This window comes from Hylobates moloch, unplaced genomic scaffold (assembly GCF_009828535.3).
Source record: "Hylobates moloch isolate HMO894 unplaced genomic scaffold, HMol_V3 SCAFFOLD_16, whole genome shotgun sequence".
Lineage (NCBI taxonomy): Eukaryota > Metazoa > Chordata > Mammalia > Primates > Hylobatidae > Hylobates > Hylobates moloch.
The window spans coordinates 32,640,286-32,654,053 of NW_026652291.1; the positions used below are offsets into that span (position 1 = coordinate 32,640,286).

General features: G+C 49.4%; 1 protein-coding gene across 3 annotated transcripts in view; it reads left to right on the forward strand.

The window, feature by feature from the left end:
• The window catches only part of DPF3 (double PHD fingers 3), a 281,914-nt gene that overhangs the window by 178,461 nt on the left and 89,685 nt on the right, over positions 1 to 13,768 (forward strand). For all 3 annotated transcript variants that reach the window (XR_009210195.1, XM_032179261.2, XM_032179258.2), the window contains exon 6: positions 4,606 to 4,684. Coding sequence is in view for 2 of the 3 variants with exons in the window: in XM_032179261.2 (XP_032035152.1) it covers positions 4,606 to 4,684 (79 nt within the window). In the remaining variant the exon portion in view is untranslated. The remainder of the gene's footprint in view (positions 1 to 4,605; positions 4,685 to 13,768) is intronic.

Sequence of the window (13,768 nt, forward strand, 5' to 3'; positions counted from 1 at the left end):
GGCCGGGCGTGGTGGCTCACGCCTGTAATCCCAGCACTTTGGGAGGCCAAGGCGGGTGGATCACGAGATCAGGAGATTGAGACCATCCTGGCTAACAGGGTGAAACCCCGTCTCTACTGAAAATATGAAAAATTAGCCGGGCATGCTGGCATGCACCTGTAATCCCAGCTACTCAGGGGGCTGAGGCAGGAGAATCTCTTGAACCCGGGAGGTGGAGGTTGCAGTGAGCCGAGATTGAGCCACTGCACTCCAGCCTGCACGACACAGTGAGACTCCGTCTCACACACAAAAAAATAAAATAAAAAAATAAAAAAGCAAGGGTGTAGAGCAGTGGTTCTCAATTTTTTTGATTTCAGGAATTCCTTACACTGAGAGCCCCCAAAGGCTGTTATTCAGGTTATAGCCAGTGATATTCATATCACTAATGATATTTGCCATTTTAGAAATGAAAAAGGGAGTCTCTCTGAACCTATTGTGGTTTAAGAGGTGGCCCAATAAAAAATATTTAAAAGGAAAATAAAACAAATTTTAAACTAGAGAATACACACGCAGTGACAGCATCATCACATGTCATGTCGCCTCTGGAAGACTCCATTGGATGCCTGTGAGAGTGTGAGGGTGAAAAAGGCAAATCACATTTTAGGACTCTTATGAAAATAGTTCAGACACTGCAGAGTCCCTGAAAGGACACTCAGGGATCCCCCAGGATTCCTGGGCCACACTGTTTGAGAACAACTGATATAGAAGATCTAGCTCTCTGCTTGGGACCGAGTCTGTCCTAGTCAAGGGTCTTTCAGCTTCAATAAAAATGGGAAGGATTTGAAAAGCTGCCAGGCCACTGCCCCAAATTTGAGCAACCTTTGAAGATCCAAACCACAGGAAGAGCAGGAATGTGGCAGGGACTTAGCATTGGGAAACAGTAAGGAACCCAGGTAGTTTCTGGCCTCTACTTCACCCTCCTTCATTCTTCCTGCTTCCGTGTGTACATGGCCCCATAAGGCTCCTGAATGTACGGGCCCTCAGTTCAAGTGGCCTATACTAACGAGGGTCACTGTTTTCTAATTCTAAACCTCTTGGAGGTAGGATCTGATTGGCCCAGCTTGGATCAGGTGACTACTCCCGAGCCAGCCAATCAACTGTGGCCAGTGGGACAGGGCTATGTGGTACACTCATGGCTGCCATGGCCTAGCAGTGTGGGAATGCGGGTAGGGAGGAGTGAAGTAGGGTGGGCAGTTCTTGGGGAAGGAGGATTGGCTTCCTTTGGCTGGTCACCTTCAAAGCTTTCTATAACAGAGCCTGGAGACCTAGGTCCTGCTCCTTCTGCTGGCCCTGGGACTGTGGACAGGTGAGAACCTGCTTCATCAAGGGCCAGATAGGAATCATAACACTATTTGGTCTAACTTATAGGGGTATTGTAGGAATTAACTGACGTACTATATGCAAAAGAGCTTTGCACGCTATGCGCTAAGTGTTAGGGGGTCATAATAAAGTACAGAATGTCATTTTTGCCCTCAAGGACCTTAGAATCAAACTGGGAAGAAGATGCTAATACCCATGATACCATTAGAAACAGCAGGCACCTGACTGTGCACTAACCAAAGGCAACAGGAGTTCAGAGGAGAGAGATCAGCCTAGGCAAGGAGGAGGGAAATGATGTGTTGAGTGCTTCCTGTGGACTTAGTGCTGTCCCCTGTGGTTTCACACTCCCAGCTCAAACTCTCTCAACAGCTCTGCTATATAGGTGTTGGTGTGCTCATTTTACAGTTGAGAAAACTAAAGCTTAGAGAAGTAACTTGCCCAAGACACATAGCTGGTGTTTCAACCTGTGTCTATTTGACTTTAAGCGGATGCTCTTTTCACTCCTTAGTGTGGCAAGAGGAAGATTCTTGGAGGAGTGGAGGTTAGCAAGGGCAAAGCCTGGATCAGATGTGCATGGGCAGAGGAGAGCACGATCATGGGGTGAACCCGAGGGGATCAGCACTAGGTTGCCACTGGCTGTGTAAGGGGGTTGTAGATGGCAATGAATGAATGAATGTGTGAATGCATGAACCTATGACCATGGGCTCCTGTCTTTCATCCCTTTGTCTAATGGTCTGAAAGTCCTGTGGGTTGGATTAGGGGGGCAGTGTGGAGGTAGATTCCCCGTTAGGGTGGACTGGGGGGCAATGTGGAGGTAGATCCCCCTTAGTGGGTTCTTTGAACAGCTCAGGGGTCAGTCGATGAGCTCCTGGATTAGGGTGTGCAATGGAGAGGAAATGCAGAGCCTAGAAGGCCTTTGGAGGAAGAAACAATAGCATTTGGATACAGAGAGAGGAGGAGAAGAACCAGAGATGACTGACTCGCTGCCTCCTTGATTGATTCATCTATTTGGCAAATGTTTATTAAGTGCTTCTTATGTGGCTGGCCCTGTGCCAGGTTCTGAGAATAGTGGTGGCCAAAATAAACATGGTCTCCACCATGTTTGTCTCTCCATGTAGGGGAGACAAAATCAACTTGTAAACCAACACAGGTATAATCTAATGCCAGACAGCGCTCAGTGCCATGATGAAACGGGAGGGGAAAGAAAACGATGGAGAGGGTGTGAGTGGATGTAAGCTGGTCAGGGAGGGCTTCTCTGAGGAGGTGACATTTCAGCAGGACAAGTAGGATTCTGAGTTTCCAAACCTGAGATCTTCTAAGAGACCCTAAGAGTGCTACTGCCTCAGGAAGAGTCCCTTGCATGTCCCCTGAAGTGCCCTATAGACACGATCCCCATTTTGCAATTGAGGAAACTGAGGCAAAGGGAGTGTGGCACAGAGTCACTCTGCCAGTCAGCCCTGCTGCAGGAGATGAAAACCTGGCTCCCACAGCACCCTCCCTTTCCTGCTGGCAGCTCCCCCAGAAGCCCTCGTACATCCAGTTCTGCTCGACTCCTCCCCTTCCCCCTGGAGGTATTTTTAGTCTCCCAGAGCCCCTTCCCCAGTCTGCTGTTGCCTCGTCATTCTGCTTGACTTGCTTTCACCTGCTCAGAGGCTGCTGTGACAGGGCTGCGGGCTGCATGTCAAGCTGTCCCTGGCTTCACAGAGGGGTGTGGAGGGGGAGGGCAGCTGAGGGTGACCACCCTCTGCAGTGCGGGCAGGCAGGAGGCCTGTCAGTGCCCGGGGTGACTGCCAGCACCTACAGATCCCTCTTGGGGTCAACTCTGAGTAATGAGGGTGAGGGGAGGAGGGCTGCTGGCTGTCAGCGCTGCAGGGGTGGGGTGGGGAGGGAGACCAGTGGGAGGGAGGGAGGAAGTGGAATTTGTTTTGGAGAGAGAGAAGCTGAGGAGGTGGCAGAGGTGGTAGCTTGGCAGGTGGTGTTGATTGGGAAGTGGGTGTGTTTTCTGAGTGTGTGTGTTGCAGGCCTAGGGTACAGGCCTTTCCACTGTGAAGCCCCTGATGAGTGTGTGCATGGAGTGTGTGTGTGCACAGTGTGAGTGTGTGTGTGTGAGAGTATCCCAGGCCTTTCCACCATCAAGTCCCCACGGCCACTTTTCCAAGCCAGGCCCCAGGGGCTGCCCCATTTCCCCTGCACCCCAGGCTGCTGCCAGGTCTTATTCCTCACCTGCTGCCCCTTCCTCTCTGTCCCGAAAGACCCCGACAGGCCCTTTCCTTGGTTGGGAGTTGACTGCTACTCATTACCAAAGAATGACCTGGAGAGGCGAGGGTACTACACACGTGACCGGTGTGGGACTTACAAAGGTTTAAAAATAAACCTCGCTGTGTTCTTGTCACCACCGCCCTGGGGATGCAGAGCTGCCAGCAACCTCTCTGACTGGGCTCTTTGATTCTTGAAGGTAGAGCTCATTCCACCGCCACCCTGGGAGATTCACACAGGGTGGTGGTATCAGAAGTCCAGCCCAGGAGACCATGGGGTTCAAGGTCTTCATCACTGGCTGGAGGCCCAAGGCAGACCACACAGGGAGGCCTTAGCCAAAGCCCACCCCTGCTGAGTAGGCCAAGCATGGGGTGGTGGCAGGAGCCCCCCTATATCTACACTCGTGCACTGGGCCTGGATGTCAGGACTGTCTGGCTCTTGGGACACTGGGGAGATGGACACAGAAACCTAGGAAGACAACTACAATTATGCCTCCTTGCCCCCATCAGGCCTTGCTCCTGATACATGCATCAGCTGGTCTGCAGAGGGGCCTGGGGTTGTCATCCTCAGCTGTGTCAGTGAAGCTAGGAGGCTAAGGAGCAGGAGGAAGCGGCCTCAGTGGCACGGTAGTGTGTGGGAATTTGGTAGAGAAGGGCTTTTCAGTACGGCTGCCCTGAGTAGCCAAATGACCTTGGGCAAGCTCCTTAACCTCTCTGTCGCTTCAGTCCTTTGATTTGTAAAACGGGGACCCTAGTAGAAACCACCTCTTGGAGTTGTGAAAATTTAATGAGATGATACAAGTGAGCAACTGAGTGATTTGGGGGCACATCCCCTGACCTCTCTGGGCCTCAGTTTCCTCGCCTGTAAGATGGGACTGGTGTTGGCCCAAAAGTTGGGATGAAGATGGTGTAAGGAGCTTGCAGAGCGCATGCTCCGGAGCTGTAGTGATGACCATGGTAACAAGCATCCCATACCCCAATGTCTCCCCAGGCTCGCGGCTCTGCGGGGGGCAGGAGGAGGCATGACGCTGCCTCTCAGGAAGACCACGACAAACCTTACGTCTGTGACAGTAAGTATGGGCTGGTCCCACCTTCCTTCCTCCTTCTGCCCCTGCCCCCAGGCCCCCTTTCCCTGTGCTTCCTTGGCTGTCCGCCTACCAGCCTCAGTGTGTGCTCACCTCTTCCTCTCTGTCTGCACCCCAGCTTACCCGCCTGCCGCCTCCACCGCAGTCACCACTTCCTTGGGCCGCTGCTGCCCCGGGGGGTTTCTGCAGAGGGGAAGCCAGCTGGGGTGGCCCCCACCCTCAGTTCTGCGCCCCCACCTCCTGCCATGCCTCCTGCGTGGCTCTCCTCTGGCTCTCTCACGCATTCTGTCTCCTTTAAGATTCATCCTTTATTTCTTTCTGTATTTCAGAGAGTTACAAACAAAAGCATAACTCAAAACCCTCCGACAAAGGTACTTGGCTCGTCATGGCTTTTCATTTGTTTCCCTTTAATTTCCTTTCCCTCTTCCTCTCCTGTCCTAGGTAGGGCAAGTTATGAATCTTTCTATGACGATGACTTACTTTAATAAATGGCCCTCGATCCATCTCCAGACTTTCTTGCTTGCTTCAGAAACATCTTTTGGACAAGCGACTGCCTGGCTGGCTCCTGAGTTTAGGGTGTGCAGACAGAGCTGGGGAGCCCACGGGAGGGGAGTTGCAGGGAGCCAGGGCAGTGGGTGGACCTCGGGAAACCTGCAGCTTGATGAGGAATGTGGTCAGCTCCAGACAGCAGAGCACTGGGTGGCAGATTGAAAACCTGTGCCCTAGTCATCTTCTCACCGTACTGGGTACCATTTGCTCATTCTGTGGGAGGGCAGCCCTCAGCACCACACTCCTAATGATCTTCACTTGCCATCTTCTCCTCTCTGAGGATGCAGAGCTTCGCCATAGGAGGGAAGGGGTTGCAGCGAGGATGGCAGTGAAGGACCCTGGCATGGGTCTCCCTCTGGGTGTCCCACCCATCTCGCCAGGGTCTGCAGTCTCCCTGAAGGCAGGGAGAGAGCTGGCGAGGTGGGGTGGGGGGGCCCAGGGAGCACGCTGGGGGTGGTATCTTTTGTCTCCCCCTTCACTGCCCTCTTTTGATTTCAAAAAGTTGTTCTGTGTCCAATGGGGTGACAGCTGGTTGGAGAACATTTTGCTAGAAGAACTCAAACTCCATGACTCCCATTTGGATGCTTAATACTCCATGCAGATGCCATTCCTGAGATGACTCCTGCAGGTAACGTCTCCACCCCAAAGCAGTTCCAGTCCAGGATGAGGAGGGAGCAGGGCATGGGGTCTGATGCCTTTTGGCAGCACCAGGAGGTGCCTGCCTTGGCCTGGGTCTTGCTTCCTACATGGCGTTCAGTTTCGCTCTGATATGTAGAAGCCCCAGCATGCTGACCCTTGAGAGACTGGCCCTAGGCCATGGGCTGGGAAGGGCCCTCAGACCACCTTGGGCTTTCTAGCTGTGTTTGGCCTGACAGCACATCTATCAAGAATGCCAACAACTGCTTTGGAACTGGGGCATTGCTACTACATTCTTCTTTTATTCATTTTTATTTATTTAATTTTTTAAGAGAGGCTCTTGCTTTGTCACCCAGGCTGGAGTACAGTGGTACAATCATAGGATTATAGCTCACTACAGCCTTGACCTCCTGGACTTAAGCAATCCTTCTGCCTCAGCATATGCAGTAGCTAGGACTACAGGCCTGTGCCGCTATGCTTGGCTAAGTTTTTAAAATTTTCTGTAGAGATGGGGTCTTGCCCAGGCTGGTCTTGAACTCCTGGTTTCAAGTGATCCTCCTGCCTCGGCCTCCCAAAGTGCTGGGATTACAGGTGTGAGCCACCGCACCCAGCCCTTTGTTCCTCTTTTAAAATGCTTTATCTTCATATGTAATTGTCTGCTACCATAGACAGAGGGATCCCTTTTTGCTCTATCTCTACAGCTTTCATTGGATTCCCAGCCAATCATAATCCCATGGACTCCCAGACACACACACTTGTGTGCCCTTTTCTCCGACTTCACCCCCCTCCCAGTTCCTCTCCTCCCACCTTTGCCTCTGACTTCTGCCTCCTTGTGGATCATCTCCATGAAGTGCCCTTTGTGGGCATCCCTTTCTTACCGGGCACCCCTCTTTCTGCAAAGTGCTTGCATCACACGCTGTCTCCTGAGTCCCTGTGGCTTTGTTTCGGGACTCTCAGTGCTGTTTGCTTCTCTCGATGCCCTCCGCACAGGCTCTCTCCTGCCTTCTGTGTGCCCTGTAGCGCCTGGGAGGCCTGATGGCAGGCTTTCTGGAAGTCTCAGCGGCTGCTTTCTTGGCTCTGTCTGCATGCGTTCTGCCTCCTCTCCCTCCCTTGGTGGAGCAGGGGCCACCGTCGATTGCCCTTCTCTGCTCTGGCTCTCTTAGGAAATTGTGTGGCAGCTCGGTGATTAATAGACTTTATTTTTATCTGGTGCCCTTCGGACATGTGATCCTTTGGGATAGAAATGACCTTTGGAGAGGTCACAAGGCCCAACCCCCCACCCCCAAACTGGACAAGGAGTGCTTTTAATAATCTCTAATGCATCCTAAGTAGAGAGGTGTCTGGCCGCTTCCTCGAGCGTCCCCAGGGATGGTGTTACCATAAGCTGCCCTTTCTTCCATGATGCCAGCTGTGCTTCGAATGAGTGTTTTTCCTTAATAGGAGCTGAAGATTTTCTCTCCTACAGGTCCCCTTGTCGTTTGAGCATCTTTCCCCTACGAATAGGCACATTACGGCTTTGTCCATCTGGGAGACCTTCTGAACATCCCATATATTCTTGGTTGACTTAGGGCCCCACCACATAGTCTCTGTGGCACCCTGCTTGGAATTCCCTTCCAGGTCTACACTTAAGCATGGCACTCCTAGGAAGTAGCATCAAGTCCAGGTGGCTCAAAGAGCAGCAGACGTATCTCCTTATTTATGCCCTGTCCACCCTCTCAACAGTTTACTAGTTGGAGCCCGTCCCAGCCCCAGTGTTGATGCCTCTCCAGGTGCATGCTCTTTTCTCCTTATGCATTTGATTATTCCTTCTTCCATAAATCACTCTGCATTTGGTCCCATTGAGTCTCAATAAACAGATCCAATAATATGTGACTTCAATATACAAGATTCAATAAAGGCAAATTTAAAGACATTGCCCAGTAGTTAAATTTCATTCTCCACAGATTTGCCATCCCTGCCATTTTTGTATCATCTATGGTGTGATTTGCATAATTCCCACTCCATCTTTCAAGTTATTTATGAAAATATTAGATCACCTTGGACCCCAACCCCTTTCTGGGTTTATGTGGAGTGGTAATAAGCTATATTCTGATGTGATTTATTTAACCCTTCCTGGAATGCATTCCTGAATATAGTGGTCCTATGTGTTCTTGCTCCAAGCTTCCTTTTCAAAATGGGTGGCTTGAATGTTATTGTAGCTGCTAACTCCAGGTGATAGAGAGTTTGCTTGATGCCTTTTACTCAGTCATTGAATTTCTTCCATCGCAGAGCAACGTTAAATCACCTGAACATGATTTATGTTTTACCCAATCCATGGTGTATGGATGTATGAATGCTTTGTTTTCTAGCAAGTAACCAGTCTCTTTTAATTACCTTGAAAGTTTACCAAGCTTAAGGGTTAAAGTTCTGTTCCTCCCCTTTTAATCTCTTGCTTAAGGAAAAGTGTTTCTTATGCACAAAGAAAGCAACTGAATAGGACATTGTGGAAAAGGCTGTTGGTGTTTGTGAAAGTGTAGGCCTGGACCAGCTGCATAGCAATGCCTAGACGCTTCTTAGAATTCAGATTCCTGGGCTCCACATCAGACCTCCGGTATCAGAATCACTGGAGGGAAGGCCAAGGGGCCTGCATTTTCTGAGAGCTCTTCAGGGGATTCTTGTGTATACTGGCTTTTGACAGTGACAAGTCTACTTCATTTAAACATGAAGGCTTCTGGCTCCTGACTGCTCAGCTCTTATTATTTTCTGCTTTTTGCATCTGGACATTCTGGAGTCTCCAGGAATTCTCCAGGCAGGTTGCCACTGGCTTGCATCAGTGTTTTAGTTGGTCTCCTTAGAATCTATTCTTTCCATTTATTTCGCATTGATATACAGCTCAGCTATCCAGTGCTTGATTTTTAATTCACTTAATTGCTTTAAATCCTAACAGTATCTTAGCCCCATTTTATAGGCGGGATGATAACCGGGGACAGGCATGTGGAAGGAATCCTTGGGTTTGGGCTGCTAGAAAGTTTAAAAGTCATTTCAGGAGTTTGCCTCTTCTCTTCCTAATTGCTCCCAAGCCCAAATTTTTCTGTTAGCGTCATTGGAGCAGACTCCTGATGAGAGACCCACTTTTCCATTTTCTTTGTTCACGAAACATCATAGAAAAGAAGTTGGTGATGACGATGTGATATTCAGGGAGAACATTTTGTCTCTAAGCATTAGCCATGCAGGGAGGAGCAAAGCAGGCATATGCCCTTTTGCTAGACACAAGGGAAGCAGTGTAGGAAGCTTTCTTTTTTCCTCGAAGGGTTTTCTGAATCATGGTCTTAATTCCTGTGAGTAGGTGCTTAGGGTGTGTAGAGCGCTAGGCTAAGTGTTTCACATGGATTATCTCTGTAAACCCCCACACCAACCTGGAGAGGCAGGGACAGTTGACCTCACTTTACTGTGAAGAAACTGAGGCTCAGAGAGGTGTAGGGCCTTGTCCATGGTCACACAGCTGGGATCCAGGATGTAAACACTGGGATCTGATCCCAGCGTCCTCAACTCTAGAACCGCCCCACCCTAGGACATCTTCCATACTAACTGCCCCTTACATATGCTCTCCTACCCTGGAGTTTGGTTCTCTTGAGGGCTGCGGAAAAAACGTTTTCAAAGTTAATTAATGAGCACGCACAACTTACTTATGAGGTGAAGCCCTGGCCGCTGTCGATGGGCAATTTCTAGGCATCAGCCTGGCAGGCTGGAGTCAGGTAGTAATTACAACTGAAGTAGGATGGAATGAATTATATGATTTGCAGCCTTTTAAATTTAAATCTATTAAAATCACTCCCCCCAACTAGGGCATTAGGCCAGATTAGTGACAAAAGGCAAATAGACGTGGCTAAAGCCCTCCTAGAAGCATTACTCACTCCTAAGTCACGTCCAGTGTCACACACCAGGAGTGGGTCCTCTCAAGGCAACCTCTGTCTCAGCAAAGTCTTTGGTCTCTACCACCTCCACCCTACAGATGTGCATCTTCAGTTGTGTGGCCACTTCACCCTGTTGCCTCCCTTCTAGAAACCCAGTCGGGGAGTGTGTTGCCACAACCAGCGGGGGTAGTATCAGAATAGCGTCTAGGGTCTCTTTCCATTCTAAAGTGTCTTGTTTCTTGGCAGTGGTGTACTTCAGAGAGAAGGGTATCAGGCTGATGGGAGGAGGAGGCTGGACATCTAGTCCTGGTTCTACACCTCCATCGCTATGGCACTGGTTTCCTCCTTTGTCCATGAGGGGATGGCTCCTCCTTTGGGCCTCCAGACTGCCCTGATCAGCACTCCTTCCCCTCACAGTGGCGCCTTTCTTCCCAGGCAGCAGCTTAACAATGATGCTCTTTGCTAGGGAGGCAAGATGTCTGGAGGACATGAAGGGAGCAGTGGATTGGGGAATACCACGGGAAACTGTGCCACAGGCCAAGAGGTGCGATGGGATGGGTGGATCTGTGGATTGGACAGACAAAAGCTTGAACCCAAGGCAGTCCCAGAAAATCTGCTTGGCCTCAACATCTTTCAAACTACCCTGGTTTTACCCCTACCGGAGTGCAGCAGAGAGAGTTAGATGACTCTTGCAGTTTTGCTAAAAAAAAAAAAAAAAAAAAAAAAAAGCTTTTTTTTGAGGGCATTAAGGCCCATATTCTTTAAGGCTCACGTGCTTTTCACTTCAAGCTGCAGTGGAAAAGCCAATAACGCGGCCTTCAGGCTCACTGCCTTTGTCGCGGAAGGCAAGCTGGTCTCATCACTCAGTTGTCTTGCAGGTCCTTGGTTGGGGGTGGGTTGGGGGAGAGTAGGAAAGGTTTGGTGCCCCCAGAAACTTGAATTATAGAGCGGGGCTTGTGGCATGGGATTGATCCCTGGAGCTGAGTGCGCCGTTCCAGCAAAGCTGGGTCTGTTTAAATATTTAAATGCCATTGTGTCATGGACGCAGGTTGCAGGTGTTCCGGCAGGACTGGCCAGAGGCAGGCCTGGGGAGAGGGTGGAGTTTCTCTTTGCTGTCCCTAGACCCTCGTATCTCCGCCTCCTCTCCTCCAGGGCTCGCATCTTGGCATTTGACCTTCTAACCTACACCTGCCTTCTCTGGGCTGTGACCCACATCCTCTGGAGTTATTTTCTATTCAGTCACAACCTTGTTCTCCACTAACTGTTTCCTGATGCAAACTTCATGACAATTCCTACTTCTGTTTAGATGACCCATAATAGGGTAGATATTAACAATTGTAGAGGTGCTTTTTATTATTTTTTTAAAATAACTTTTTCTATGGAAATAGTATTTGTTCATTGCAGAATAATCAGGAATTACAGATATGCGAAGTGGAGGTTGCAGTGAGCTGAGGTCGTGCCACTGCACTCCAGCCTGGATCACAGAGCAAAACGCGGTCTCAAAAAAAAAAAAAATAAATAAAAATAAAAGTCACCCATAATCTCACTCCTTGGAGATAACTTACATTTTGTTTTGCTGTATTCCATTCTAGGATTAATTCTGTCTCTGTCTATACACACACACACACATGCACACACACACAGATGACGACTAAGAAATGATACGTACCATTTTAATGCCCCTCTGCCCCACTCAGTGATACATCAGGAACATCTTTCTGTGTCAATAAATAGATTTTATGACATAGTTTTTAGGGCTGTATAGTGTTCCATTATGCAGATGTGCCACAGCTTATGGACAAGTCTCATAATTTGCTCAATGTTCTACTGTTAGTTGTTTAGACAGTCTAATATCCATTTACTATTAAAAGCACTGTTCCAGCTATACCTTTGCATAATGCTTTATTGTTTCCTAGAAGTACAGCTGTGAGGCTGCAGGGCCTGGTGCATGGCCTTTGATCTCTCTTATTTTGAGTCATGGTGGGGAGTATAGGAAAGCAAGGAGCCTGATGGGTCTGGCAGGTTGCAGAGAGCTGGGTGAAGCAGGATGTGTCCTGACTTTGGAGTGGCTCTGCTGCTTGTTATCTGTGACATCGAGAAAGTCGTCTTGCTGCAGGAGTCTCCGTGTCCTCCGGTGTGTGGTGGGGATGGGGCACGGTGGGAAAGCTGACTGTGATGATGTATATAAAAAGCTTTGCACATGGCATGTGCTTGACAAAGGTTTCCCCCACCTTGGTCTTCTTATTTTCTCTTTCTCCAATATACTTGGAAGGAGAAAGGCTGATATTGCGCAGGAGGTAGCACACTGCCTGGCAGTATTTAATTGAGGGGACAGTGAGCACTGAAGGAACAGGGCAGGGAGTGGTCACATGAAGAGGGGCTGCTGTGTCAGAGGGTGCAGTCCCAGGATGCCAAGAAGGCCCTTAGGGGGGACATGGATGGAATTGATCCTATTGGCCCCCAGAGGTGGATGGGTGTGCCCAGGGGTAGGGGGAAGTGGTAATAATGATAATGCTGAAGTTTGTTGACTTATATGATAGACCTGGAATATTCTGTTGGCTTCATCTGTGTTAACTCTTTAAGTCCCACAAAAGTGCTGTGAGATGGATGCTTTGGTCATCTCTATCCTACAGATAAGGAAACTGGGGAGAGGAAGGGTTAATTAACTTTCCTGAGGTCACCACAGTGAATAAATGACAGAGCCAAGATTTGATCCCAGTCATTCATCTCTCCCTCTCTTTTTTTTTTCTCTCTCATTCTCCTTCCCTCCCCCACCACACACACTATCACTCCCCCTTTCCGGAAGCTGCTGGTACCTTGTGCCTACCTCCTGATAGGCTGCCTCCCACATTGTGTGATGACGATTTGTTTCTCTGCTCCCTCAGGCTGGACTGTGAGCCTTCTGAGGGCAGGGCCCAGGCCAGAATCAACTTGCAGCCCAGCCCCAGCACAGTGGTGCTTCCAAACTGTTGATGAATGTCTGGAGAAGGGAATGTGGGATGTGCATACCAGGGAAGAAGAAGGCTCAGCTCGACTAACCCAGAGCATGTGGGTAGGGAGACTGGGGGCACAGAGTTAGACCAGGGTTGCTGGGAACATCAGGCTGAGGTGCTTAGAGCCACAGTACCCAAGATTTTTGGCACCAGGGACTGGTTTCATGGAAGAAAATTTTTCCATGGACCAGGGGTGGGGGGCAGGTTTTGGGATGATTTGAGCACATTACACTTATTGTGCCCTTTATTTCCATGATTATTACATTGTAATATATAATGAAATAATTATTCAGCTCACCATAATGTAGAGTCAGTGGGAGCCCTGAGCTTGTTTTCCTGCAACTAGATAGTCCCATCTGGGGGTGATGGGAGACAGTGACAGATCATCAGGCATTAGATTCTCATAAGGAGTGTGCAACCTAGATCTCTTGCATGTGCAGTTTACAGTAGGGTTTGTGCTCCTGTGAGAATCCAATGTGAGATCTAATCTGATCAGACAGAAGGTGGAGCTCAGGTGGTAATGTGAGTGATGAGGAGTGGCTGTAAATACAGATGAAGTTTCGCTTGCCTGCCTGCCACTCACCTCCTGCTGTGCAGCCCAGGTGTCAGTCTGTAGCCCGGGGGGTTGGGGACCCCTGGCTTAGAGGTTGGCCTGCATGGTCAGTGGTAATTCATGACAATCCTAGGGACATCTCTAGGAAGGTTGAGCTGTAGGATTCAGTGTTCAGGGAGGAAAGCCTGAAGTCTGATGACCGAGAAGAGCCTTTTGTAGTCAGCTAGGAGAAGACATGAAATCTGGATGGTGGTGAGAGCAGGAGTGAAATAGACGGGGCAGACAAGGAAGACTTAATGAAAGAGAAATTCACAGAACCCGGTAGATGATGGACAGGGTGTGGAGAGCAGGAGAGAGGAGAGAGGGAGGTGGCAATGATGACTCTTGACATCTTGCACTTGGGTCGTTGAGACACAAGGGGTAGCTTAACCGGAATAGCCTAAAA